Here is a 26,711-nt window from a genome sequence, read left to right as displayed (position 1 = left end):
TCGCATCCCCCACGTCTAGTCTCCGTGCGTTGGCTGCTCTGTTGCCGGCCTTTCAGATCCCTGTGCAGACGCCAGAGGCACTGAGCTGTCGGAGGGCTGCTCCCCTCAGTTTCCAGGTCGGCGCCAGTCAACCCTTCGGGGCCTGGGAGGAGATGGGGCCGTGGCTGGGAAACCAGGGCAGACTTAGCTTCCTGGTTGCATGGCGGTGGGTGGCGTTCTCCTACGGTTCATGCTTCAGACCCACCCGGTGGAGCAGGGCTGCCATTGCCCGGGGGGCTGGCAGGACTGGCTGGTGCTCTGCCTTTCACGGAAGCCGCTTACCAATCGTCCGGCCTTCTGACCCACTAGGCTCTGGGGTGGGCGGCAGCCCATCGTTTTCTCGTTTGGGGGTCCTGGTGCCCTTGGGGCTCATGTCAGAGAACGTGGCCTCAGCGAAACAGATGTTCTCCAGGCGTGTCTTGGGGACACTGGGGAACGTTGCTTGGGGAACCATCTCACTTTCGAACAGTCACAGTCTTTATTTGCAAATGAAAGTGGAATTGTTTTCAATGGGCCTCTTACCAGACTCATTCTTTCCGAGGCATTGAGGAGGATTATGGGTTGTCAGAAACACACAGGAAATGATACCGCACTGTACAGGTACAACCACGAGAAACTGGATGCGGAGGGAAAGTTTGAGGATCAGCCCGACCTAGAACCCCTACAGTTTTTGAGGTTCATTTATAGGCAAATCACTGAATCGGGTGACTGATCAGGGAACTGGATTTATGTCCTTCGAATATATTTTAGAGGTAGGAGCCACGTGATGACACACTTACGCGCTTTCATGCAGACTCTGTGCTAGACCAGCCTCAGGGCAGGGGTAAGACATCACCGGGTCCCTGGGACATAGATTTACCCGTTAGGCGTAGAGAAATTAAAGCGAATACTCATCGGTACTCACTGACTAAAACTGTGATGGCGAACCTATGACACGCGAACTCATTTTTTTGGTTGATTTTTCTTTGTTAAATGGCATTTAAATATATAAAATAAATATCAAAAATACACGTCTTTGTTTTACTATGGTTGCAAAGATCAAAAAATTTCTATATGTGACACGGCACCAGAGTTAAGTTAGGGTTTTTCAAAATGCTGACAGGCCGAGCTCAAAAGGTTCGCCATCACTGGACTAAAACTTAGCAATAGTTACGGCAAAACAAGAGAAACGGACAGCGCACGTCGCAGCAGGAAAGTGTTATAAGTGAGTCGCTGGTTGCCATCCACAGAACTTCGCACGCTAACTGTTCATTAAGAGACAGAGGAATTCCCAAGCTGACATCTCCTGTCCCGTCTTTAGCGGGAGAATCCTACACTCTCAGGGAGGGGAAGGCCCAGCTGATCCTTTGCTGCCTTTCCGTGTTTTCTTACGAGGGAGGTTCTTACCTTGGAACTGGGCGTTGAAGCCTTTGCGCCGGTGGTTGCCGTCGGAGGTGAAATGCAGGCGCAGCCAGTTCCTGCTGCTGATGACGGGGGAGGGCAGGTTCATGCCTGTGAGCCTGGAAGAGAGGAAGACACCCCGCGTCAACCAACAGGGCAACGGCCCACGTCACACCCGCGCCAAACCCCCTGCCCGGCTACACCCTCGCTCTGGGCTGCATGTGCAGCCTGGACCCATCGGGGGATCTCATCTCCGCCCAACGCACAGGTGTGTGCCCGGGGATGCGGGCTCTCAGACACCTGACACTGATTCTCCTTTATGAGCGACACTGACGCAAGAACACTGTCTCCCGTGTCTTAATGTTTCACCAGAACCGCAAGGTGATGGGCTCTGAGGGAGAACAGACAAGTGACAGAACGGGCCTTTCCCTGTCTCAACCCTCAGCCAGGGTTTCACCGGAGGAGACTTGAGTAAGCGGTTTCCGCGCTGGATAGACAGCACGCGGTGGGCGCAGCGCCGTCTGCACAATCAGGACCCGGCCCCTCCACGCGTGAGGACGGGCGTGTCTGAGATGACGGGAACGGGCCAGGAGCTGCGACCTGGAAGAACAGCGAGTCTGGGGAAAGCAGTAGCTTCAACGGGACGGCCTCTCAAATATCAGGCAGGTCCTTCCTGGTGAAGCTGACGGAAGACCAGCCCACTCCCCGGTGCGGCCCTGCTGTCAGCACCAAGCCAGGGGTTACTCCCGCCGGCGGACCTGTGGGCACTGGGCGTCCGTGCCTCCCGGGAGCCAAGGGCACTGTGTGCCATGTGCCGTGTGCCATGTGTCGTGTGTCATGAGGCGTTTGCTGTGTGCGGTGTGCCTTATGCTCTGTGCCATGTGCTATGTGCCATGCGCCGTGTGCCATGAGACGTGCTGTGTGCAGTGTTCTGTATGTTGTGTGCCGTGTGCTGTATGCTGTGTAATGTATGCTGTATGCCATGTGCCATATGCTGTGTTCTATATGCTGTGTTCTGTATGCCGTGTGCCGTGTGCTATGTACATATATATTTTTTTTAGAATCACTGAACACCTTCGTGGAAATGCCTCCTCCCATGGAAGTGTCCGGCCTCCTCTCAGAACCTGCGGTGACGTCACCTCACGTGGAAAAGGCCTCCTGGAAGGTGTGACCAAGTCACAGATCTTGTGATGGAGAGATTGCCCTGTTTATCAGAGGGCCCGATGTAATCAGAACGAACCTCAAAGGTAGGGGGAGGAGGCAGAAGAAGGGAGGTGCGGGGAGCAGAGGGCCTGGCGCCTCCACAGTCCTCGCTGTGCGGCCTTTAGTCTTGGCCCTGGTTTTCTGAAAAGGCTTTAGCAGTAAGAGCTGCCACAGGCCACAGTGGAGAACGGACAGGAATCATGAGCATGAGCATGAGCACGACGCAGACCATTTTAGAGAGAAAAGAGGAAATACGGGACCGGAATCTGGGCCTGTTTGCGCACAAGACACTGACTATTTATTATTATTTAAAATATACATTTTATTGATTTCAGAGAGGGAGAAAGAGAGAAGCATCAATGATGAGAGAGAATCATGGCTCGCTGCCTCCTGCACGCCCATTCTCAGGGATCGAGCCCGCAACCCGGGCATATGCCCTGACCAGAATTGAACCCAGGACTGTTCTGTCTACAGGCCGATGCTCTATCCACTGAGCCAAACTAACTGACTATTTAAATAATCAACGTATAGACACCAAGGACAATGAGCTGGTGAAATAGGGCAAATCAGAGGCATTTGGACTAAAAGGAAAGGAGGCAGGTGAGGGAAAGACACATCTCATTAACTGGCTGGAAAGGGGGGCCTCAGATGTGGTTCATTTCCGGAGCCCCTCAAACTGGGTCGGGAACCCCATGTCGCCGGGCGGGCAGCGGGAACCCAGCTGCCCGTGGAGGCGCGAAGGGGACCCTATTCCTGCTTGTGTTTCCCGAGTCTGCCCAGTGAAGCACGTGAATCCAGGGCAGTTCGTTTCCTTTAACGGTTCAGCAAGAGTTTCCTCCTGGCAGCGGTGGAATTGGGCACCGGGCTCATGGCACTTCTGCTAAGACGACCTCAATGGGCCAAAACAGCAGGCCAGTCTGTTCCAGCCCCTCCCACAGCCCTGCGTCCCCTCAGGGTCTGTGGGCACCACCCGTGACCCCCCTTCTCCGGACCTTGCTCAGCCTCCCTGTCTCACCGGGAGTGTCAGGCGGAGCACACCTTCCGGAAACACCCCTGCCCGTGCACTTGCTTATGGAACTGGGAGCTACTGAGTCAACTTGCCGAGGCCATTTTCCAAACTGTGTTTAGAAACGCTCGCCACACTGGGGAGAGCTGCGCTGGAACGCTTCCTGACAATAAGGCCGACTTCTCCCGTGTTTAGGAAATCGCCATAAACCCTGGGTGCTCCTTGTCCTTGAACGATGGAGACCAGAAAGCCCCTCTCATGCCTCAGCTCCCTGCCCGCTCCACTCACACCCGCTCTGCAGCTCGGACACCCACCCATACGCACAGTGCCACCCAGTCGGCACCAAGCGCCGGCACCGTCCTGACACGGAGCTAACCGAGCAGACTGCCCGCGGGCTAGAGACTCGCCGGACAAGTGTCTCCAAAGGGGAATCCAGGCCCCTGTCGGCGCCCACAGGGGGTTCCGCAGGCGGAAGACCCAGCAGGCGATGGGCGATCTGAGCCGTGAGAGGTCGGCCGAGATGGGACAGGGCTGCCGTTGGAGAGCAGTGGTTGCGGATGGGGACGCCCATGACAAACCCTCCCCCCCTGTAAACACCCCAGTCGCTGTCACCTCCCTAGAAGAGGCGGGGGAGTGAAGACACAGCCTGCTGCGGCCAACCGCTCCTGCCTTCCCCTCTCAGTGCCCGTTCTAGACAAAACCAAGACACAGGACTCCGGTGCCCCCTCAACCGACTTACAAGCTCGTGCTCCCGTGACTGTGTCGTGGGGCGCCTCCAGCAGAGCCCCGGGACTCAGTCTGCCTGTGTAAATGCTTCCCGAACTTCAAAGCTGATGTCCCTCCAACGAGCTCCCTCGTGTGAGCATCTCGGTAGAATTAAGCATCCTGGCCCCATGATGCTTTGCTCCCAGTGTGATCTACGGAGCATCAGCGAGCCCTGAGACTAGACAAGGTTGGACGGTTAAGAAAGGCCACCCGATCTCTTCGTGGATGCGATTTCCCACCAGTGGAAACACTGGTGAGTGTGAATGCCAAGAGGCTGGGATCTGCCCTCCACGGAGCCCGAACGGTGAGCGGGATTCCCTTGGACAGTGAGAACGGGTCGTGCCAGGGACAGGGCCGGAGCAGGACCGTGGACCCTACAGACACAAAGGCGGACCAGCGGGATTGAGCGTGGGTCCCAGCCATGCCCGGAACTCAGCAAACTGGGCTGGACCCGAAGGTCGCGCAGATGACCCCTTGGAGGGAAGGTGACAGATCCCGTCCTCTGAAGCTTAAGGACCCGACGTCAGGGAATCGCGGGGAACAGAGCCTGGAAATGGCTCGGACAGACCAGCAATCGATGAGACAGTCCAGAGGCAGCCCTGACAGCGTTGCTCAGGGAAGTCCTCCAGGCCGGGCCTCTCCATCCGGGAGGAAGGAGGCCGAGAAGGCAGCCTCAGCCTCCAGCATCTTCTCTCTCCGCGACCGGCAGGAGAGCCCTGGGCCTCCTCTCAGGCAGGAGGGACCTGGGCCAGGTGCTCACAAGGTCATCTCAGGGAGGAACAATCTGGGTGCAGCCAACAGTGTGTCTCAGAGTCGGAGGCTGGGAAAGAGTCCTCAGGGTGTGTCTAATCCTGAGCCTGCGACAGCCTGGCTGCTGGTTTCAGCACCAGCGGCGAGGACAGCGCCCCAGGTGTGTCCCCAGGGAACACAGGGACTGAGCCTCCTGGTGCAGGGGACCCCGTCCGCACCAGGCATGGCTGAGCACCCATCTGCTTTTTGATCATTAAAGAAGACAACGCAAACAGATTTCTGTAATAAACACACACGGTCAATGCTCCGAGACGAACTTTAAAAACAGAGCAGAAGGACACTGGGCTTCCTTCCGCACGGCCGATCGCTTTCTCTGTGCCATTACTTCAGAAACACATTCTCTCAGACACGGTGAACCCCACCTTCTCCCTTAGTCCCCAGGTGAGCTCAGCTCAGCCCAGCCCAGCCCCATTCAAGGTCCGGAAATGAGTCAGCTTTTGTCGTAACAAATGTCTTCCATCACTTGGTGCAATGATGCAATGACCTGCACCGTCCATGACCAGCTCGCCACAGGCGCCACACCTGCTGTCTGCCTCTCCAGGACGGGGGGCGGGGGTGGGGGTAGGGGGTGGGGGGGGGCGACCAGCTCGCCACAGGCGCCACACCTGCTGTCTGCCTCTCCAGGACGGGGGGCGGGGGTGGGGGTAGGGGGTGGGGGTGGGGGGACCTTTCTGATTCTGATGCTGCCCAGGCGCAGCTGTGACACAACCATCGGAACCCGAGGCACATCTGGAGACCGCAGCTGCTGCAAACCCAGGTCCCCGTCACCCATCACGGCACCTGGCCCTGGACACAGGTGTGGGTGGGAGGCCCCTCGCAGCGCGTCTCCAAGCACCATCAGTCTGACCCTCCATGTGAAATGGGGCATCTACGGGACACACCTTACATAATTTTAGCGAAGACAGACTGCGTCCACTGTTAATACTCGGGGCAGATTTGTTAGATCTCGGTCTTATTATTTGTTTGCTGGATGAGAGCAGTAGCACCTTAATTCATCTTTCACTCTCTAAACAGATGATGATGATGATGAGGAGGAGGAGGAGGAGGAGGAGGAGGAGGAGGAAGAGGAGGAAAATGGGAAATGGATGCTAACCCAGAGTGAGTCCTACCCAAGTGCCAGCCTTGTCATAACTTAATCATTCAATGGTTCCCACGGGCCAATTCGTATTTTTAAAAATATTTTTTTATTGATTTTAGAGAGGAAGGGAGAGGGAGAGAGAGAAGCATCAGCGATAAGAGAGAATCATGAATCAGCTGCCTCCTGCACGCCCCACACTGGGGACCGAGCCCACAACCCAGGCCTGTGCCCTGATGAGGAATCAAACCATGACCTCCTCGTTCATAGGTCGATGCTCAACCCCTCAGCCACGCCGGCCGGGCTCATTTAGTATTTTACTTTGATGCTATGGGCTGGGGACCTGTGAGGTTCGGTAAGTGGTGGCAGGGCTCACAGGAGCCTGCGCCTGGATGGACCCCGAATCGGTGATTTCTGAGTGTTTTTACTCTGCAGGCGGGTCTCCGCCACACTGCCTAGAACTCTCACGCTCTGGCTGTTTTCCAAAGCCCAGATGGACGCATGCTTCCTTGTGTCCAAAAATACTCACCCTTCGTCTCCTCTGAGACACAGAATAAATTTACCGCCTTTGGATGTCACCTGAGACCTTCCATCCCTGGCCTCACCTGACCCTGCAACCTTACTCCCCTCTGTGTCTTATCCGTCAATAGGAGGTGAAATGCCACCTTCCGCATGAATTCTCAGATTCCCTCTGTCAGCATCCACCTCTGGCGTCCTCGCGGCCTCTGGGTGTCAGCAGCATGCCCCAGGTTTTTTAACAGGGCCAGCCGTTTGGACGTCTGTCCCCTCCCGGGATGCAAAACCTGACCTTGTGAGAGAAGGGGCTGCTGCCTGCTGTCCGCTGCTGCCTGCTGTCCGTTTCTGGAGCTGCACAGGCCGGGGTAGCCCCTTGTCCAGCTGCTCACGGGCCAAGGCAGGGTTTGGATGAATACATAGATGCTGCTGCAGCCGTGAAGCTGTACGAACCCTTCCTGTCCCTCGTTAGTGCCAGAGGGCCTTTTCCTCCGCTCTCGCCTAGTCAATCTTCAGCTCCGAATCTCTCGAATCCTCACTCTGCGTTTTGAACTAGGGAACATGTCGCTGGAGATTACTGAAGGAAGTCAGTTTGCCCCGGGCTGAGGTTAAAGAGAATAGCGTCTTCATTTCTGCTGATTGGGCTGATGTTTTGCTGAGCGGTTTGTACCTACGATTCTAGTCAGAGCAGGACGGGTGATTCATTTGTAAACCAGTGTTCCTTCATCACACACAACACAAGTCCAAACGGGGATTCCGGGAGGTTTACATAGAACACTGCAAGAGCCCAGCTGGTGTGGCTCAGTGGTTGAGCATCAACCTATAAACCAGGAGGTCATGGCTCGGGTCCCCGTCGGGGCACAGGCCCGGGTTGTGGGCTCCATCCTCAGTATGGGGCGTGCAGGAGGCAGCCGGTTGATGATTCTCTCTCATCACTGGTGTTTCTATTGCTCCCTCTCCCTTCCTCTCTGAAATCAATAAAAAATATATATATATTTTAAAAAACATTGCAAAAGATGTTCAAAATTTACATGAAACACGGAAGCCTTTCAGCAAAGAGAAAACACATGAGATCAGAGGAGTCCAGGCGGGAGCCATGTCCTGAGGGCGCCTGCCTCCCAGCAGACAGAGCTCAGCGCACAGGCGGGCCGGCACCTGCCTCTGTGCGCACAACCGAGCCACCACCCTCTGGGACAGAAGAGCAAGCATCACACCCATGGGCGTCACGAAAAGGACCTTGGTTGAGGTCATGAGTGATGTGCCCAATAGGATCCGTAGAAGAAAAGCAAGAACTTTGACAAGAAGGAGTCTTTATTTTTAAGAAAAAAAGGATTTTAGAGAAAGAGGGAGAGGGAGAAAGAGAAAAACATACATGAAAGAGAAACATCGACTGGCTGCCTCCTGCACGCCCCCTACTGGGAATCTAACACTCAACCTTCTGATGCCCAACCAACTGAGCCACACCGGCCTGGGCACGAAGGCACCTTCACGTGCTTCCCGACCCGGGTGCTGGTCACAGTGTGGTTCTGAGGAGTCGTAGGGGCTGGGAGGGGCCAGCACAGCACAGTCTTGGTGAAACCGTTTCTGTTTCCTAAACAGTGAAGCATAGAGTCCAATGACTATGCCTGTGTGTCCACTGGCTTTCTTTCCTCGCTCTTCCTGAAATCCACAGAACGCCCTGCATGTTAACACCACCATGTGGCTGGTGGCTCTGCCAGGAGCAGGGCAGTACCAGCCCGGGCTCCTCGAGCCTCTCCCCCTCTCCGCACCCCCTCAGAGAGATCATCTGGGCCGTGCATTACATGGCACCTGTCCCCTGACGATGCCCACCTGTGTGGCCAGCCTGGCCCTCTGCCCAGAACTCCAGCCCACAGACCCAAGTCCTCCCCAGCGCTGCCTTCAGCGTCCAGCAGCGCTAGAACCAGCCCATCTCCTGAATGCCAGGTCTCCATACAGGTGCGCCCTGTCCCATTCTCCTCCTCTGCCTTCCTCCTCCTCACACTCCTCACACTCTATCAATCAGCACATCCTCTGGGTTCCGCCTGCAACACAGATCACACCTGACTGTTTCCCAGCACCTCAGGGCCTCCTCTGCAATGCTCCCCGGCCTTGTCGCTTCTATCAAACACAGTATTCCCAGCACAGCACCAGGAGGGTTTGTTCAAATCATAAGTTAGAAGACATCTCTGCACAAAGCTCCACAGTGAATTCCCGTCTCCCCGAGAGTGGAGCTCAACTCTGAAGGTTTCTGCAGGGACCTGACACCCCACGCCTGTCCTGGGGGCCCGTCCCTGCCACCGGCTGCTCAGCACCCAGATCCGGGCACACTGGGTTCTCATTATGGCTGGAACACACCTGGGCCTTTGAAATCGCTACACCCTCTGGTGGGAGTTCCAGATATTCCCAAAGGGGCTCCATTTCTCCTTTGGGACATGGTTTGAGACTCACTGAAACTGTAGTATCGATATCCTGTGCTCACCAACCTCCTCTCCTTCTTTCTCCTCCAAGGAAGCTGTCACCACTTGATTATAGGTAGGTGATGGTAGACAGATAGATGGAAAGGCAGATAGGAATATAGGTAGATAGGTAGATCGTCTGATAGGTAGATAGATGGATAGATGGATAGGTAGATAGGAAGATAGGTCAATAGGAAAATAGGTAGATGGATAGGGGAATAGATGGATAGATGGATAAATAGGTAGGTATATAGGTAGATAGGAAGATAGATAAATAGGTAGATAGGAAGATAGGTAGGCACATAAGTAGATAGGTACAAAAATGATAGATAATAGACAGATGGGTGACAGATGCATAGATACACATATAGACACACATACTACACACATGCACATCATCTAATTTCACAGGAGCAGGGAAATGGCCAGTCTCCCCTTAGAGGCTGATAAATCTTACTGTTTCTGACTCTGACATGTCTACTGCATCATATCTTAACTTTCAGCAAGTAAACATCTGAACGGATGTCTGTCTGTTATTGCCTCTCTCTAATTAGGCAGCATATGCCAACACCAGCTCTGGAGAACATTCTGTGACGTGAGGGAGGGAGAAAGAAAGAAAGAGAGAGAAAAGAAAGAGAGAAAGAAAGAGAGAAAGAAAGAAAGAAAGAAAGAAGAAAGAAAGAAAGAAAGAAAGAAAGAAAGAAAGAAAGAAAGAAAGAAAGAAAACCAACAACACCAACCCGACAGCTTTCCATGTCCACTCACTTCAAGGTGCCTCACCTGACCCGGAGTCCTCCTGGGACCTGGCCACCACCCCACCTGCGCCTTCTGTACAGACCCTGCCAGGCATGCCCACCTCCCCCAGCCCCCTTCCCGAGGTGACAGGTGCAGGACAGAGCACAGCCACATGCCCCGCCCCCTCTCCTGCCTCCCCTTCCTCCTGCAGCTCCAGGCCTGGGGCTGCTAGTCCCCAGCCATGCATCATCCTCTCCTCAGCATCTGTGAGAATCCAGTATGTAGATAGGTAGATAGAAAGATAGGAAGATAGGTAGGTAGGTAGATAGATGATAGATAGATGGGTAGATAGGTAGACAGGTAGATAGGTAGATAGATGATAGATGGGTAGATAGGTAGATAGGAAGGTAGATGATAGATGGGTAGTTAGGTAGACAGGTAGATGGATAGATAAGTATATGGGTAGATAGGTAGGTATATAGATAGATAGATGGGTAGATAGGTAGATAGAAAGGTAGATGATAGATGGGTAGGTAGGTAGATAGGTAGACAGATAGATAGGTAGATAGATGATAGATTGATAGATGATAGATAGATAGGTGGATGGGTAGATAGGTATTTAGGTAGATAGGTATATGGGTAGATGGATAGGTAGGTAGATAGATAAATAGATGGGCATATAGATAGATGATAGATAGGTGGATGGGTAGGTGGGTAGATAGGTAGGTAGATAGATGGTAGATAGATGGGTAGATAGGTAGATAGGTGGATGGGTAGGTGGGTAGATAAGTAGATGGGTAGATAGGTAGATAGATGATAGGTAGATAGGTGGATGGGTAGGTGGGTAGATAAGTAGATGGGTAGATAGGTAGATAGATGATAGGTAGATAGGTGGATGGGTAGGTGGGTAGATGGGTAGATGGGTAGATAGGTATATACATAGATGGGTAGATAGGTAGATAGGTAGATGGGTAGATAGGTAGGTGGATAGGTGGGTAGATGGGTAGAGGGGTAGATGGGTAGGTAGGTAGATGGGTAGTTGGGTAGATAGGTAGATAGGGATGTAACTATCTGTGATGGGGTTTGGCTGCCTTGTTTCATACCCTGAGCACATCCTGACTGAGTAGAGGCCTGTGAACGCCTCTGTGGCTGAGAGTGGTGCTGCTGGGGCATCGGAGGGAGGGTGGGCAAGGACCCACCCTCAGGAGGAACATCTAAGATGCTGGTTCTCAGAGCACAACTGGGCTCCGAGCCCTCTGGTTCATGGCACTATTTTGGGGACCATGTAACTGCAGACACCAACAAAGCGTGATCAAGGCTTTTATCACACATGACCATCCCTATTCTCCTCCAAATGCTAAAGACTCCCTCAATCTGGTTTTCAGAGAAATAAAATATTTTCCTCCATTTTTTTGGTGATGTACTTGAGCAGAAGTGACCACGAACTTGCTACCAGGAGAGGAAAAGCCAGGGCGCTGCCTGTCTTGAGCTCTGAAAGGCCCGAGCCTCGGGTTGCCTGATGGTTTCCAGCGTGCTCACCATTTACAGCAACCGCACAGCCATGTACCGTAACGGCCCCCAGAGGGCCTGCCATGGATGCATACCTGTGAGGACACAGGGCGGCGCTGTCTAAACCGTCATTCGTTCAGGACTTTCTGAGTCTTGAAATAATCTTCTTATATTGTTCACTGACTTTATTCCATACTCGACGCAAAGTTACTTAATTAAATGAGCCATGCAACCTAGCAGTGAATTATGCTCAGCTATCCCAAAGCAGCTGTGCTGGTGAATAAGTTGGTGCTTCAATAAAATACAGATGACGACAGGGTTAATATTCTAGACTCTACAACGTCATGATGAGAGGGAGACACAAGGAAATGAGCCCAAGGTGAACCCGCGTGCGCAGAACAGAGATGAGAGCGAAATTCCTGGAATGCTACCCTGAGCTTCCCTCATGCTCATTCAGACGCAAGGCCGTGACCAGGAGTGTGGAGTGGTCACGTGTGGGGATATATCCAACAGAGAACAGGAAATAGCTGCTCAGGATGTTCTTGAATATTGTGAAGTTCTATATTTCCAAAACTTTGCATATCGGAAAACTGAAAAATCTTATTTTTTACCAAAAAAGTGAACTCCAAGCTCCTTCTCCAAATGCAAAGATGCATCTGGTATTCACACCTCCCCCGTCCACGGTTTGAAAAGCATCCTTGGTACCATTTGAAATCCTTTTGCCTTACTGCCTGGTAATAAATCAGGAGGCTCATCTGATACGAAGTGATACCGTCTGGATAAGAAAATGACAGCCTGGAGCTGGGAGTGGCCGCGCTCGCCTCTCCCGTGCCAGCCACCAGGGCCATCCCCTCAGAACTGCCTCCATTCTCCCTCAGAAACACCCCCAGGAGGAGGCAGCCAGTGCCCATCCCGCAGGCGAGCCCACGGGGCACAGTGGCTCCGGGAGACTGTTCTGGGGTCACCAACCAGCAAGGGGCCGCCTGGTCCCTCCTGACCCCCGTCTCCACGCACAGGGCAGACGCCGCTGACTCAGTGGACTAGGCGCTCTCAGCTTCCGCGGTTCAGAACTGCGCCCTGAGTCAGTATCAGCGCCAGCGGTTTTGTTTGTTTTTATTAATCCTCATCTGATCTTTCCATTGATTTTTAGAGAGAGTGGGTGGAAGGAAGGGAGGGCGAGAGAAGGAGAGAAGCATCGATGTGAGGAGACACACAGACTCACTGACTCCTAAACACGCCCCGACTGGGGCCAGGGATGGAACCTACAACCCAAGTATGTGTCCTTGACCAGGAATCGAACACGAGACCCTCCCGAGCAAGGGATGGCGTTCTAACCACTGGGACACGCCAGTCAGGGCCATGAAGTCCGGTTTTCTTACTTTTTTTTGTAATCCTCTCCTGAGGGTATTTTCCCCTTTATTTATTTACTTATTTACTTATTTATTTATTTATTTTATAGAGAGTGTCAGGGAGGGGGAGAGACAGAGAGAGAGAAACATCCATGTGAGAGAGACACACAGACTGGTTGCCTCCTGCACACACCTCAACAGGGGGCAGGGATCGAACCTACAACCCAGGTACGTGCCCTTGACTGGGACTTGAACCTGATACCCTTCCATGTGAGGACCCATGCTCTAACCACTGAGCTTGCCAGCCAGGGCCACTAGGTCAGCTTAAAAAAAAAAAAATATATATATATATATATATATATATATATATATATATATATATACACACACACACACACACACACACACACATACATATATAGATTGATTTTAGAGAGGAAGGGAGAAGGAGGGAGAGATAGAAACACCAATGATGGAGAGTCATTGATCAACTGCCCTCTACACGCCCCCTACTGGGGATTGAGCAGAACCAGGGCATGTACCCTGACCAGGAATGGAACCCGGGACCCTTCAGTCCGCAGGCCGACACTCTATCCCCTGAGCCACACTGGCCAGGGCTCCGTCAGGTTTAATATCGAATTACCTTGGTCATGAGCACCCACAATTCCTATCACAAGCCCACGCACAGTAAAGCGCACCTCAGTCACTCAATCTGATGCTGTAGCAGCCGTGTCTGCAGCCACCGCAGGCGACAGCAAGGCCTCCTCCCTGCTCCCAGCCCTTCCCGTGGACAACAGACAGAGGCGCCTGGCACGGAGGGGGCTCACGGCTTGTCACCTGACGCCCATCGACTGTCCCGGTGACATTCCCATGGACAGATCAATCTAAGAGAAAACGGTTCAATCAGCGGCCCTAGCGCTTTATCTCGAAACCATTTCCCCAATAATTGACTCTGTTTATTGGACACTTTGTGACTTGCGGGGGGGAGGGGGTTAAGGGGGGTTCGCCAACGCTGCAGGATTTAGATCAGACGGCAGCTTCCCAAACGTCAGGAGGCTTAAAGGCATCCGGCTCCCGGTGCTGAAGCAGCCCTGACGTGTTGTTGGACGCCTGTTGTTGGAATGAAGCATTTCAGAAGGGAAATTTAAATCAGATCAAAGCCGAGTGGCGCGGAGTTACACGCCGATTCCATGGGGCACCCTGGACCCTGGACGGGACTGGGCACCGAAATGAGGCTCAACTGTCCAGGCGTTCACAACTCAGCCCCAACACAAGACGTGCGGCCATCCATCGCAAAGTCCCAGGTGAGCAAGCGTGCAAAGTCCTACAATCCATTACTCCTGCCGATTTCCAGAGATGAGAACGTGCAAGACCAAGAGAACGCTCACACCACGCTATGTCCTCCTTCCCTACACATCGAACCCGCTGGGATTCAGTGAGCGTGGGTTTCCCATCCGTGCCATGCAGTCCAGTCAGGGAGACGCGTTCCATAGGGTTCATGCAGCCACGCGGACCCGGGGGTGCCTTAACGGAGCTACGGGGCGAATGAACCCGGGAGCCACAGTGCCCCAGTTAGGGTGCGTGGTTGGGGGTGGCTCTGCCCACAAACTCTCACTCCAAGTACCTGTCAGCTTCCTCCCACGGCCTCCCACACTCGGGGCCCCGGTACAATGTGTGCCCTGACTGGGAATCAAACCATGACCTCCTGGCTCATAGGTCGACATCCAACCATCGAACCACACCACATAGTCAAAAAAAAAAAAAAAATAACTTTAAAAAGCAGTTGAAAAAGTTGTAAAAAGAGTCATATACAGTTTTTTTACAGGAAAAACAGGTTTTATAAATATTTGGACCTGGAAGGTATAGGGAGAGAAGTCCCATGTTTGACACTATTTTACTTTCAAAATCAATTCACTAAGCAGCAAACTAGGATCTCACATGGAAGCAATCCATGAATTTCAATTATTTTTCTGAATGATGCGTAAGTGTTCCTGTGAAAACAAAATAATGATTCATCAAGTAGAGTGTCAGATTATCAGAAGAGGCTTATCCCAATTAAGATGATATCAATATCCCTGATTCTTTCAGGCCCTTTACTGAAAGGCATGTTTGTTACAACAATCAGAGCTGCGTGATCATCTTGATCCCAAGGAGACGTAGGCAGTCAAGCAATTCCAACGTGACACTGCGGACAAGTTATTCTAAGCTTTCAGACGACTAGAAATCTCTGTAATATTCGTAAGGCAAACAAGGGCCCTGTATGGACAAGTTGGGGATTCTTATCATACAAGCATGTGCCTGGGACTTTTTGGTACTTGGAATGTTCCAGAAGGTGATGCCAACTTCACACAGTAGTTCCAGAATGTGATGGTGTCACTCTATTTCACACAAATCAAAGCTTGTATGTAGTTGTGAGATGGCGGGGTGGGGGGGTGAGGGGTCTCGCATGGAGTCATTCTTGCACCATGAATGGAGAGCTATGAATTTCAGCTCAAGAAAAAGGGGAGTGGATCTTTGGCTAAAGTCTTAACTTCACACGCCAAGCCAGACAGCCTATCCATCGGGGAGAAGGGTCATTAGATGGATTCGTATGTCCCCTCCAGCGCTTAGCTCTACATGTTCTTAACCATATTCCTGAGAGCTGGGAAGAAGTCACGTGTAAGGGGGATTCATGTGGCATTGCACAACTCTGAGTTAAGGATAGTGGGATCAATGCTTTTAAGACATTTAGGTCACCCTTCTTGATAAATTTTATCTTAGCAATTTGATTAAAAAGAAAAAGTAGGAGATGAAGGAATGCGACTTTAGATTCCCTGAGCTGTGCACGCCTCCCTCTGCATCTTAGCCACCCCAGCTGAGGCTCGGAGACCCACACGAGGGCTCCTGGTTTAAAGGCACAGGTAACGGGATGGCTGAGAGTAGAGGCAGGAGCCTAAACAGAACCTGGGAGTCATCTCCCTTCCAACGAAGAACCTCAGGATTGGCTGTTTGCTTCATCTCATGCCTGACAGTCCACCATTCATCCGTCCATCTATCCATCCACGAGAGAATGCTAAACATTTCTCTCATTCTTTGACTTAATTCTCTAAAGAATAAAACGGTGAAAACTCAAAATTGCCTCATAAGGCAAGTATGACTATTTAGTGTTTATCAAAAATGTTAAATTGTCATGGTTAGTAACAATGTGAGCATTTATAGAATGCTGTTGAAGACCTGTTATATATCAAATGAAGGTATCAGAGAACTGCTTACTGCTATTTTAAAACATAAAAAAATTACCGTCGCCCCCCCCCCCCCCCCCCCCCGCCCGGCTTCTGTGCCTTGTTCTAGATCTCTGTCTTTCTTCAGAACTCTCAGGTGCCCTGCCAATCAATGCTGCCCCTCCAAAAAATAAACCTTTTTGGGAGGAAATGCATATTTATGTAATGAAAAACAAACAGAAAACAAAAGAAAACAGGTCATGTGCACCCACTGGGTGTAGCTTCACATGATGATGATAATGAGGATGATGATAATGACCATGTTGACAATAGGTTTAAGCATAAAGTGTGTGTTCGAAAACGTATTTGGTTTATAATATAATTACGCATTGCAATACCAACCTATCAACATTAACAACCTATTGAAAGTTTCTCTGAATCTATGAAATAGAGAAAGATAATAGTTGTGACTTTTGGGGGCCCATTTTTTTAGTTGTTTTGGTCTTCTGATATCTAGATGTCTTTAATAGAAGATGCCCACATTTCTTCATTTCAGGAATCATGGCCATTGGAATTAACTGCTGAGAAAAGTGAGTTTGGGGTTTTAGAAACAAGGGCAGGAATGGACCCAGAAGTGTCAGAGCCCCGAGTAATGTGTGGGATCAAGTGACAGAGGCCAGTGTGAGGAGGCTACACCCTGTGATTCCAACTCTGTGACCCCCGGGAAAGGCAGAACTAGGGAGACGGTTACGACATCGGTGGTTGCCAGCCTAGTGGGGAGGAGGATGAATAGACAGAACACAGGGGGTTTTAGGGCAATGAGATTACTCTGTATGACACCGTAAGGGTGGGCACATGTCATTATAGATTTGTCCAAACCCACAGAATGTACAGCACAAGAGTGACCCTGATGTTGACTGTAGACTTTAGCTGATAACACCCTAGGTTCATTGATTGCAACGAAGGTCGCATTCTGGTGGGGGCGTCGATAATGGCAGAGACTGTGTGTGGAGGGGGCAAGAGGTGTATGGGGAATGTCTGTAGCTCCCCTGCAGTTACTCTAAAATAACAAAGTCTTAAAAAGTAACTTTAGAAGTTGGGAGTTATATGCTCCTGGAATTAACCAGTGTGAGTAGAGGAGTGGTATTCACTACCGGTATGGCGTTTTCTGCAGCAAGTCTATTGGGCTCTTGGGTGTAAGGTTCCCTGGCCTCCAGAAACGAGATCGCTGGCAATATACGGAAGCCACTATTTCATCATTTTAGTGGGGTCTTTATTTTTCGTAGTGATCGAGTGTTTAGTGTTTTGTTTTCATTGAAATTTACTGGCAACTTACCTAGCTTGACAGAATCATTGAGTCAAAGACATTTCCCGAGCAGATACATTGAAAAGCCAAGCATTATGTGGCTCATTTGTCTCCTGTCTGCAGTGACATTTCCCAACTAATTGCACTGAATCAATCTTAAGAGCCTCACTGAAATGCTATGGGCCCGTTTCCCTAAAATTTAGAGCAAGTTCCCATAGTTCTACCTCAAATAATTCAGCCAGACACTTCATCTGGCGTTTAATTTCACTTTGATTCCAAAACAAATAAAATGATCTAGGTGGGGTGCTATTTGAAATGCTAAACCTTGAAAGGCAAGATAGAGAACTATAATGACATTGATGTGAAATTCTTAGGAACAGGCGCAATGGAAATTGAGAGAGTTCAATATTTGAGATGCTAACTTCATTAATGTTAAACCTATAAATTATGAGGGAGATGGAGTTCTACATAATCAGTAATGTTAATACGTTATTAAGCACGCTATTTATATTAAAATTAAAAGTAATCATGTGGTAAACCTTTCAGATGTTTTAGTTAGAATTCCATGAACTATTCAGAGAATTACATGCTTACTCATCCCGTATAAGACCGGTTTTAGAATTTGATTGATGATTGAGTGATAGATTAGGCATCATCATATCTCCCTGTCATTTGCCCCCTTTCTTAACTTCTTGAAGTTGGTCTTCTGACCCCATTGCACCACGGGAAGTCCTCTCTCCTCATTAGCAGGTGTTTTCTAAAGACCTAGTCACTGTCATCTTCACTCCACCTCCCTTGACGCGATGTGGAACCTGCCGCCGTGGACACGCCTGTTACCCATGAAGCCTTCCTCACTCCATGTCCCTGGGTTGCCACGCTGGTGCCCCTGCTAATGCTCTCAGGTCAACAAACAGTTCCTGAGCTTCCCTGTAAGGTTTAAGCAGCAGAGCAGGATGGACTGTCTGCTCTGTGCCTCCTGAGGATGTAAAATCTAACAGGACACATGGCGGAGCAGATGCTCCATGAACGTTTATCGAGGGAATCAGCCAGTCATGGATGAAGAAGGGACTGAAAACAGATATGAGTCAATGGAACGGAAATAAGGAGGAATATAAGAAAACAAAAGACCTCCATCAGCTAGACTGACTTAATGTGCCCTCTTGTACACTGGTTGGACATTGGGGAGAAAACGAAAGTTGACTTCAGGGCCAATGGTACAATTTTCCTAATTTACATGAACCATAAGTAGGAAATATCCATTCCAACAGTGGAAATGTTACTGTGACATTTAGTTATGAGCTGAAAATATTATACTTTTACATGTAACACACCCCTCCTTTCTGAAGACAGGATCGCGCCCAATGACCCACAGCAGAAACAGAAGATTCGGAACGAACTTTCTGCTCCTTCCCCAGACATCCCCACCTGCACGGCTCTGCCTTCACCTTCACGAGCTGCCAGGACCTTCCCCTCGCCTCTGGATCCTGGTCTCTCCCACGTCCTCAGGAATCCACAATCTGCTCTCTTTCCCGGAAGAACACAGTCTCTTCCCTAACTTGACGCCTTTACATGAACTCGAGTTGCTTATATCGTTAACAACTCATCCTTAGACCCAAATCCCTTCACTAGCCATTGCCGTCCCTGCATGCTCACGTCTACACGTGTTGAAGTTGTGTGTCCCGATCTCCACCTTCCCATGACTGGATTCCGGCCCCACCTCAAGGAGAACACGCTTCAGTAGTCATGGTATCTACTGCCTCACCGCAGTCCCTCCACTAAAAATCTTTTTCCCTCACTTTTGGGACACATTCCCCAGATTTCTTTCCTCCATCTGGGGGTTCCTTTTCCCCTGAACCCTCTTCCTGGCTGGGAGGGCTGCTGCTGAAGGGCTGGCCAGGAAACGGACCCAACTAAGGCAAGCTGGTCTTCCCCAGCCGTGTAGTAAGGAGAAGAGAATAAAACAGACTCTATGATAATAGGGATTTCCCTTAACAGAAGAAAAAGGCCCTTAAGGACAATGGGATTTACTCCTGGAATGAGCGTCCAAGCTGGACTAGGACCTCCCGCCCCAGAGACCTTTGGGAGCAGGGCCGCACACTGGCCTTTTCTGGGAGCCCTGAGTCTGAGATTGGCGTCCCATTCAGGGAACCACGGTTGCCAAGGTGATCCATCCCGCAGCGCGCCCTGGCCACCTCCAGCTCTGGGAGCACAGCGTGTCCCCAGGGGCCGGCTGGGGCCCTGGTGGGGGACTCGGCTCCTGTGCCCGGACCTGGCAACTGAACAAGCCCCTGCAAGCGCTGGTCATCACGGTCGGCCGCGCCCAGGCGGGCACCTGCAGGCAGCCTGTGGGAAACACCTGTTTTTCTGTTTCTCTTGGAATTTATTGTATCCAAGGGAGACAGAGAGTGGGCAGAGCTGCAGCCTATGGGAGTGTCGCATGTGCTTTCCAATAGCACCCTGGGCTTGCATGTTGGCCCCGGGGGCGGTGGCTCCCTCTCCTCACCCCGCACATGGGATTGCTTTCACACCCCCTGGCCTGAAAAGCTTCTCCCAGAAACAGGAGAAAAAGGCATTCTGTAATGAGCAACACGGGTCTGCTTTCTCATTAACCATATGGCGTTACCTTGGAATCATCTGTCTTCACCCTATTAGACCCTAACAGTCGTGCCGCCACGGGAACCCTGTCCAGGTTCTAGGGCAGCCGTGGGCAAACTACAGCCCGCGGGCCGGATCCGATCCAGTCCGTTTGAAATGAATAAAACTAAAAAAAAAAAAAAAAGAACGTACCCTTTTATGTAATGATGTTTACTTTGAATTTATATTAGTTCACACAAACACTCCATCCATGCTTTTGTTCCGGCCTCCGGCCCAGTTTAAGAACCCATTGTGGCCCTCGAGTCAAACAGTTTGCCCACCCCTGTTCTAGGGCCTCATTCCAGTCCCACCTCTGGGCACACGCAGCATGTGTGCTCGGCGCACTTCTAAACCACATGCCAGATTAAGATGAGTCAGTAAACTTAAAGGCGCTGCTGCATCGCGGGCCTGGGGGGCCTGTGGCCGCGGGGACCTGCCCCAGGGCGGGGGCACACTGGCCTGCGCTCCGGGCCCTCCCAGGACTGCAGCTGGCGGGAAAAGGCCGGCAGATCCCAGCATCTCCCCCAGCACAGCTGTGGGGTCTCAGAGCATCGGGGCACCAGCGACCTCTGACCGGCTCTCCCTTCCACCACCATGCGCTGCGCTCACAGTGGATTTACCCGCACCACCCAGCCCTTCCCTCCCGGCACAACCAGCGCGTCCGGACACCTGGGCCCTCGCACAGCGACTAGCCTGGCTTTGTCTCTAGTCCTCCTCCCGCGTGAGCCTTTGACCTTTGCTCTAGCCGGGCCCCTCCTGGAGACCAGAATACGGGTGACAAGGAGCTCCCGGACACACAGGAATCAGCCGAGTCTGAGTGAGCCTGGGAGGCAGGCATCAGGACGGCGGCCACTGCGACATCCCGGCCTCCGCCCTGGTCCCCGCGGCAGGGGCTGCTCGCTCACCTCTCGCCGACCCAACCCTGTGGGCACCATGCAGCTCCCCCACCTGGGGTCTGGTCCCGACCATCAGGCAGACCAGGCTTCCCCGCCAAGGCTCCACGTGGACCCACGGGAGATGGGAAGAGGCAGAGGCACGTGGAAAACATGCCTCCCACCTACAAACCTCTGCATGCCGACTGCGATCCCACCCACGACGGACTAGGCTGAGCGGACGCCTCTTCGCTGGTCACAGCGGCTTCTCTGCGCCTCAGCCGGACCCAATCCCGGGCCATCCAATCACCACCCACCTCCTCCGGCCTCAGCCAATCCCGAGCCATCCAATCACCACCCACCTCCTCCGGCCTCAGCCAATCCCGGGCCATCCAATCTCCACCCACCTCCTCCGGCCTCAGCCAATCCCGGGCCATCCAATCACCACCCACCTCCAACCTCAGCTGGACCCAATCATCCAATCACCACCCACCTCCTCCAGCCTGAGCCAATCCCAGACCATCCAATCACCACCCACCTCCTCTAGCCTCAGCCAATCCCGGGCCATCCAATCACCACCCTCCTCCTCCGGCCTCAGCCAATCCCGGGCCATCCAATCACCACCCATCTCCAGCCTCAGCCAATCCCGGGCCATCCAATCACCACCCACCTCCTCCGGCCTCAGACAATCCTGAGCCATCCAATCACCACCCACCTCCTCCGGCCTCAGCCAATCCCGGGCCATCCAATCTCCACCCACCTCCTCCTGCCTCAGCCAATCCCGTGCCATCCAATCACCACCCACCTCCTCCGGCCACAGCCAATCCCGGGCCATCCAATCACCACCCACCTCCTCCGGCCTCAGCCAATCCCGGGCCATCCAATCACCACCCATCTCCAGCCTCAGCCAATCCTGGACCATCCAATCACCACCCATCTCCAGCCTCAGCCAATCCTGGACCATCCAATCACCACCCACCTCCAACCTCAGCCAAACCCAATCATCCAATCACCACCCACCTCTGGCCTCAGCTGGACGTGGCTCAGGTCTCCCGCCAGCACACCTGCTCCCTGTAGAGTCCCCAGCGCCGGTCCCGCCTCCCTCCGCTCCCCTGGCGCCATGAGGAAGGGCGCCCGTCTCACGGGACCAGCATCACTAAGAACATGCTCCCTCCAGGCTCCGCGAGCCACACAGACGCCGCGGGCTGTGACCCTCAGCCTGATCTTGTCAAATGACAGCAGAGCCAGGGTCCCTCCTAAGGGGGCCTTGGGGGGCGGGGGGCGCCTGGGCAGGAGGTTGGGGGGCTCCGTGGATAACACCTGTGAGGCCTCGGCTGCTCCCAAGGTGCTGCTTCGGCTGCGCTGGCCGCGATGCTGGAGTGGGCCCCGCAGAGCGGATTAGAAAGTTAGTTTTGAGCAAAGATGATTGAAACAGCTTCAGGGCCCAGAGCAGAGAGGGGAGAGGGCGTCCCTCGGGGCAGGGTCGTCCCAGGGAAAGGGGACCCCCGACGGCTCAGGCGCGGGTGAGTCAGCACCGCTGCCAGCTCTGGGCGTGGCCCCCGAGAGAGGGCCCGTCGCTGCCCACTGGGCGTCTCCCTCCGCAGAGGCCCGGGCGGTGACGGAACCGCCCTCTGAGAATTTCCACTTTTCCGTTCACAGCTTCTTGGCCTTGGACACTTCTTACCTGAAGCTTAGTTTCCTCTTACCTTCCCCGTGGGCTGAAACAATTAAAGTGGCTAACGAGTGGTTCCTGCTCCCCGTCTGGCCTGCCTCACCCAGGGCCCCCTAAGCCCAGGGGTGCAGTGACTCCCACAGTTGCTGTGCTCAGAGGATCCTCTAAGTTGGCAGAAGCGCAGCCCTGGGGTTCTCAGGGACTCCCAATCTGGGGTTCCCGCTCCATCTTCTATTAAAGTTAAAACTCCCGTGGCGCCCCTAGTGGTGAGAGCAAACCAAGGACAAGTCGAAGTGCCTTCCAGCCTGGGGATTGCCATGCCTTCTGCCCCCCTTCCCCCCACAACCCCCAAACAGACCCACAGAAATGACCACAGGCTGCTCTGGGAGCGCACCCCTGCGGCCTCAGAGGTGGGGTGACCTGAAGGCGCAGGGGAGCCTGCAGTACCAAAGCGGCGCCCCTGCACTGTGCTCCCAGCAACGCTGCCACCCAGGCAGGGCTGTTCCGCAACTTCCGTCTTGTTAACGTTGGAACAGTGCCGTCAGCTGGCTTTGGGGGCTCGGAGGAGGAGGTGACAAGACCGTGACTCGTACAAACCGCCAGGAGAAAGGAAGCACAAAATAGAATAACTGCCGTGAGACAGAAGGGAAAGAGGAGCAAAATAAGCAAGCAGCCGCTCCACACCATCTGGGCACTGAGCTACGACGCGCCTCGTCCTGTTGCTTCTAGTCACAAACCATCACGTGGCGTGCAGGTCATCACAGGCCAATCTGCTGGGGGCGCTCGGAGGCGAGGACCAGCGCCCGGCCGCGAAGGCGCAGCGAGGAGCAGGTGGTGATGCCTCAGGGGCCTCATGAGGTGCAGGGTGATGCCAGGCACAAGGCTGGTTTGTCCACATCCAGGAACATGACGCCGAGGTAAAGACAGCTGTTGGGTTAGTTGCCGTTTCAACATCTAACAACATCGTTAACACCCCGTTCACGGCCCGAGTCTGAGGAGCCAGCTTCATCCCCGGGGGTCGGCACCAGGGCCCAGGGACCAGGCACCAGGGCGTGGGAGCAGTGGCCCGGGACGGCGTTCTGCACACTTTCCAAGGCCAACTGTCCAGTTCAGAACTGACTACGCACCTGGCCGTCTGGCTCAGTGGTTGAGCGTCGACCTATGAACCAGGAGGTTGTGGTTAGATTCCCAGTCAGGGCACAGGCCCGGATTGCGAGCTCAGTCCCCAGTAGGGGCGTGCAGGAGGCAGCCGATCCATGACTCTCTCTCTCATCATGGATGTTTCTATCTCCCTCTCCCTTCCTCTCTGACATCAATAAACATATAGATATAGAAAGAACTGCCAGTGGCTTAGGAGGTGTGCGGAGGGAGAAACGAGCTGAAGTCCTCAGAGGACGACCTACACATGCCCGAGCACCGAGCCTGCACACGGGGAGGGTTCGGGAAAGACGCCGCCCTGCCCTGGGAAGGCAGAAACTTCCAGAGAGGGAAGCTGGAGACTGGGGCGGAGGAGCACGTGACGTTTCTGACGCAGAAAGGAGAGAGTGGGCCCGGCCTCTCAGTAGCCCTGGGGAAGGACATCGCTGATCACCTGAAACAGACCTCCCGCTGCTGCCCAGGGACCTGCGTGCATTGCTCAGCGCTGTGGGCACGCTCATGCCTCGCCACACACACACGTGTGTTCTAGGCTCAGACTCCCCAAGTGGGTCTTAAAACGCCTCCCAGCACCCAGGCAGTAACACGGCCCTGGTCCTGGTCGCGGGAGCACTGACAGCGACGAGCGGCCATGCTCTGCGCTCTGCTCTGTGCCTCCCAGGTTTTAGCTCGGTGGTTCCGCAGGGCCTTGGATGCAGGGGGGCAGGAGAGAGAGCAAGGCCACAGCCAGCGAGCGGGCCGTGCCCCCAAGGTCACAGCCACACAGAGAGCGGCCGCCTCGCCCAGCTCGCAGGCACCCGGCCTGTGCCCTGACAGGGAATCGAACCTTGACCTCTTGGTCCATGGGTAGACACTCAACCACTGAGCCACGCCAGCCGGGCTTGAGCCGTTGATTTGAGTGGCGATTTAATGCTACTTAAAACACGTCACGATTATTGCAACAATTCACGGGGAGGCCCTCGCGTGTGGTCACTGGGCTGCAACGTCAAGTGTGAACACTAGGCCGTGGGGACTTCTTGTGGGAGTGAATTCTAATTAAACAACGGTCTGAGAAATAAATGGGAGAAGTAGGAACTACATGAAAGTCTCAAACTATGAATATCTGTCTGCAACGTATAGTGACTTTCGTTATGTAACAGGATTCTTCCCTTGTGGAGAAGGTATCAGGCTAATCTCTGAAAGGGAGCATTATCAATGAAGTCCGTGTGTGCATCGTAAACGGGCTCATGTTCTTTTAGGAATACATATATGTATACATATTGCAAGGATAGGTGCACACACACTGATAAGAGACCTCATATATAGACTTCCCACTCTCTGTCTGCTAGGGTTTAAATTGTGTGGACAAAAATAAGTACTATCATGTGGCGTTCCATTTACTGGATAAAATAGGACTCTCTCCCTGGGATAGAAATCCTCTCAGTGAAAATGTCAAGCGTGAGCCTCTGCTAATAAAATGCCGCACACGGTCACCTCCGAAACACGAGTGACGTGCTGCAGACACGCCGTGCTGTGGTGAGAGGCCACTATGATGTGAAAACCCATCAACTCAATAAAATCCATTTTCTGGGCACAGGAAACGTCTGTTGTGCCTGGCTTTGTGGCTTGAGGTGAAGCCGCCCTTAGGTGGGGCATCGGCCCATGAGGAGCCGCTGGCTGCCTAGTTGTGACGATTGTCTGTGATCACCTGCACCCACCAGCCAGCAAACGCCCCACCAAGAGCCGGGGCCAGGCCCATGGCCAATCCCCGAGTGGAGTGACACCATGCTGGAAATGAAGTCACTATTCGTTCAGACTTGGGCTCTGCTACCACGTGGTCATTCCGTAGGCTCAGAAGGCAGGTGTGAGAATAGTGCTCCTTCTCAGAGCCAAAGCCAAACACCGTCAGCGAGTGTGAGTCGGGCACCTGCACACCCACGTCACTGCGCTGCTGCCTGATGGCTCCTCAGGAATTCCAGTTAATCAAGAAGTGGTCCGCAGCGTCGGAGGCAGGAACAGAGATCGATTGATGTGCCTTTCAATTAGACTCGGGCTCCCGTGAACACTGGCACTTCCTTCCACCTGAGCACTGAGCATCCGCTCCCCTATAAACAGCCCCATGGAGACAGCGAGTCGATAGCTGGTGGAAAAACTACTCAAAGAGCATATTTTTGAGTAAAAAAAGTCTCAGAAATTTTTTTCCAATTTTTTTTTAGGGAGTGGAAGGGAGATACAGAGAAGCATCTATGAGAGAGAAATACTGATTGGCTGCCTCCTGCACACCCCCTACTGGGGATCAAGTCAGCAACCGGGCATGTGCCCGGACCAGGAATGGAACCTGTGACCTCTTGGTGCATGGGAAGACACTCAACATGGGAAGCCCAGCAGCCGGGCTCTGAGAATTGTGTAAACTGCATGGATTGTAAGCGCTCCGTCGTGCTGCAGTTGAGAGCTCAAACTTGTGCGGAGCTGCTGTCCATTCGCTGGACACACTTGCATGCCTGCTGGCCTTGCTGGCTGTCACGGCCACGAGGTCTGTGGCTCCCATGACCCCGCATGACCCAGGTGCCACCAGGAGGAGCGGAAACCCAGAGCCACGCTCCCAGGGGGACTGGAAGGAGGCAGGCCGCAGGCACAGGAAGCACGGGACCAGGGTCTGCCTTTCTTTCTTTTTTTTTCTTTTTCTTTTTTTTTTTTCCCCAGCATCTGCCTTTCATTGCTCCTTATGCTCCAATTCCGGTTGCAACAGAAGGAATTTTCATGGATGTGATGGTCCCACCTCCCTTCATCCTTTGGAACAAGACAGCAAACCGTCAATGGTTTCAGAGCCTAAAGGTCGGACGGTGTGGGGGGCCCTCCAAGCAAAGGGAGAGGGAAGTTATGGATATTACAGTCAGTTTGGAAAGTGCCTATTTTTGTCAGAGTAAGACAGGAAAACACAGCTCACGCACTGGAAAAGCTGAAAAACACTCATCATCAGGGATATCGGAAAAGTTCTGAAAACCAAATTTCCCCTGGGGTTTCCTGGGCCGGTGCGGACGGAGCACTGCCCT

The 26,711-nt window shown here is 53.0% G+C and overlaps 1 protein-coding gene across 1 annotated transcript in view; it reads right to left on the bottom strand.

Annotated features, from left to right (window-relative positions):
* The window catches only part of CSMD1 (CUB and Sushi multiple domains 1), a gene marked incomplete at its 5' end in the record, with an annotated part of 654,679 nt that overhangs the window by 299,015 nt on the left and 328,953 nt on the right, over nt 1-26,711 (bottom strand). Inside the window, one exon of the mRNA XM_081082235.1 lies at nt 1,426-1,538. Coding sequence (XP_080938361.1) covers nt 1,426-1,538 — 113 coding nt within the window. The remainder of the gene's footprint in view (nt 1-1,425; nt 1,539-26,711) is intronic.

Source organism: Myotis nattereri (genome assembly GCF_964212035.1).
Source record: "Myotis nattereri genome assembly, chromosome: 2".
NCBI classification, from domain to species: domain Eukaryota; kingdom Metazoa; phylum Chordata; class Mammalia; order Chiroptera; family Vespertilionidae; genus Myotis; species Myotis nattereri.
Note: the sequence above shows the minus strand (reverse complement) of the source record. Positions and strands in the feature narration are given on the sequence as shown.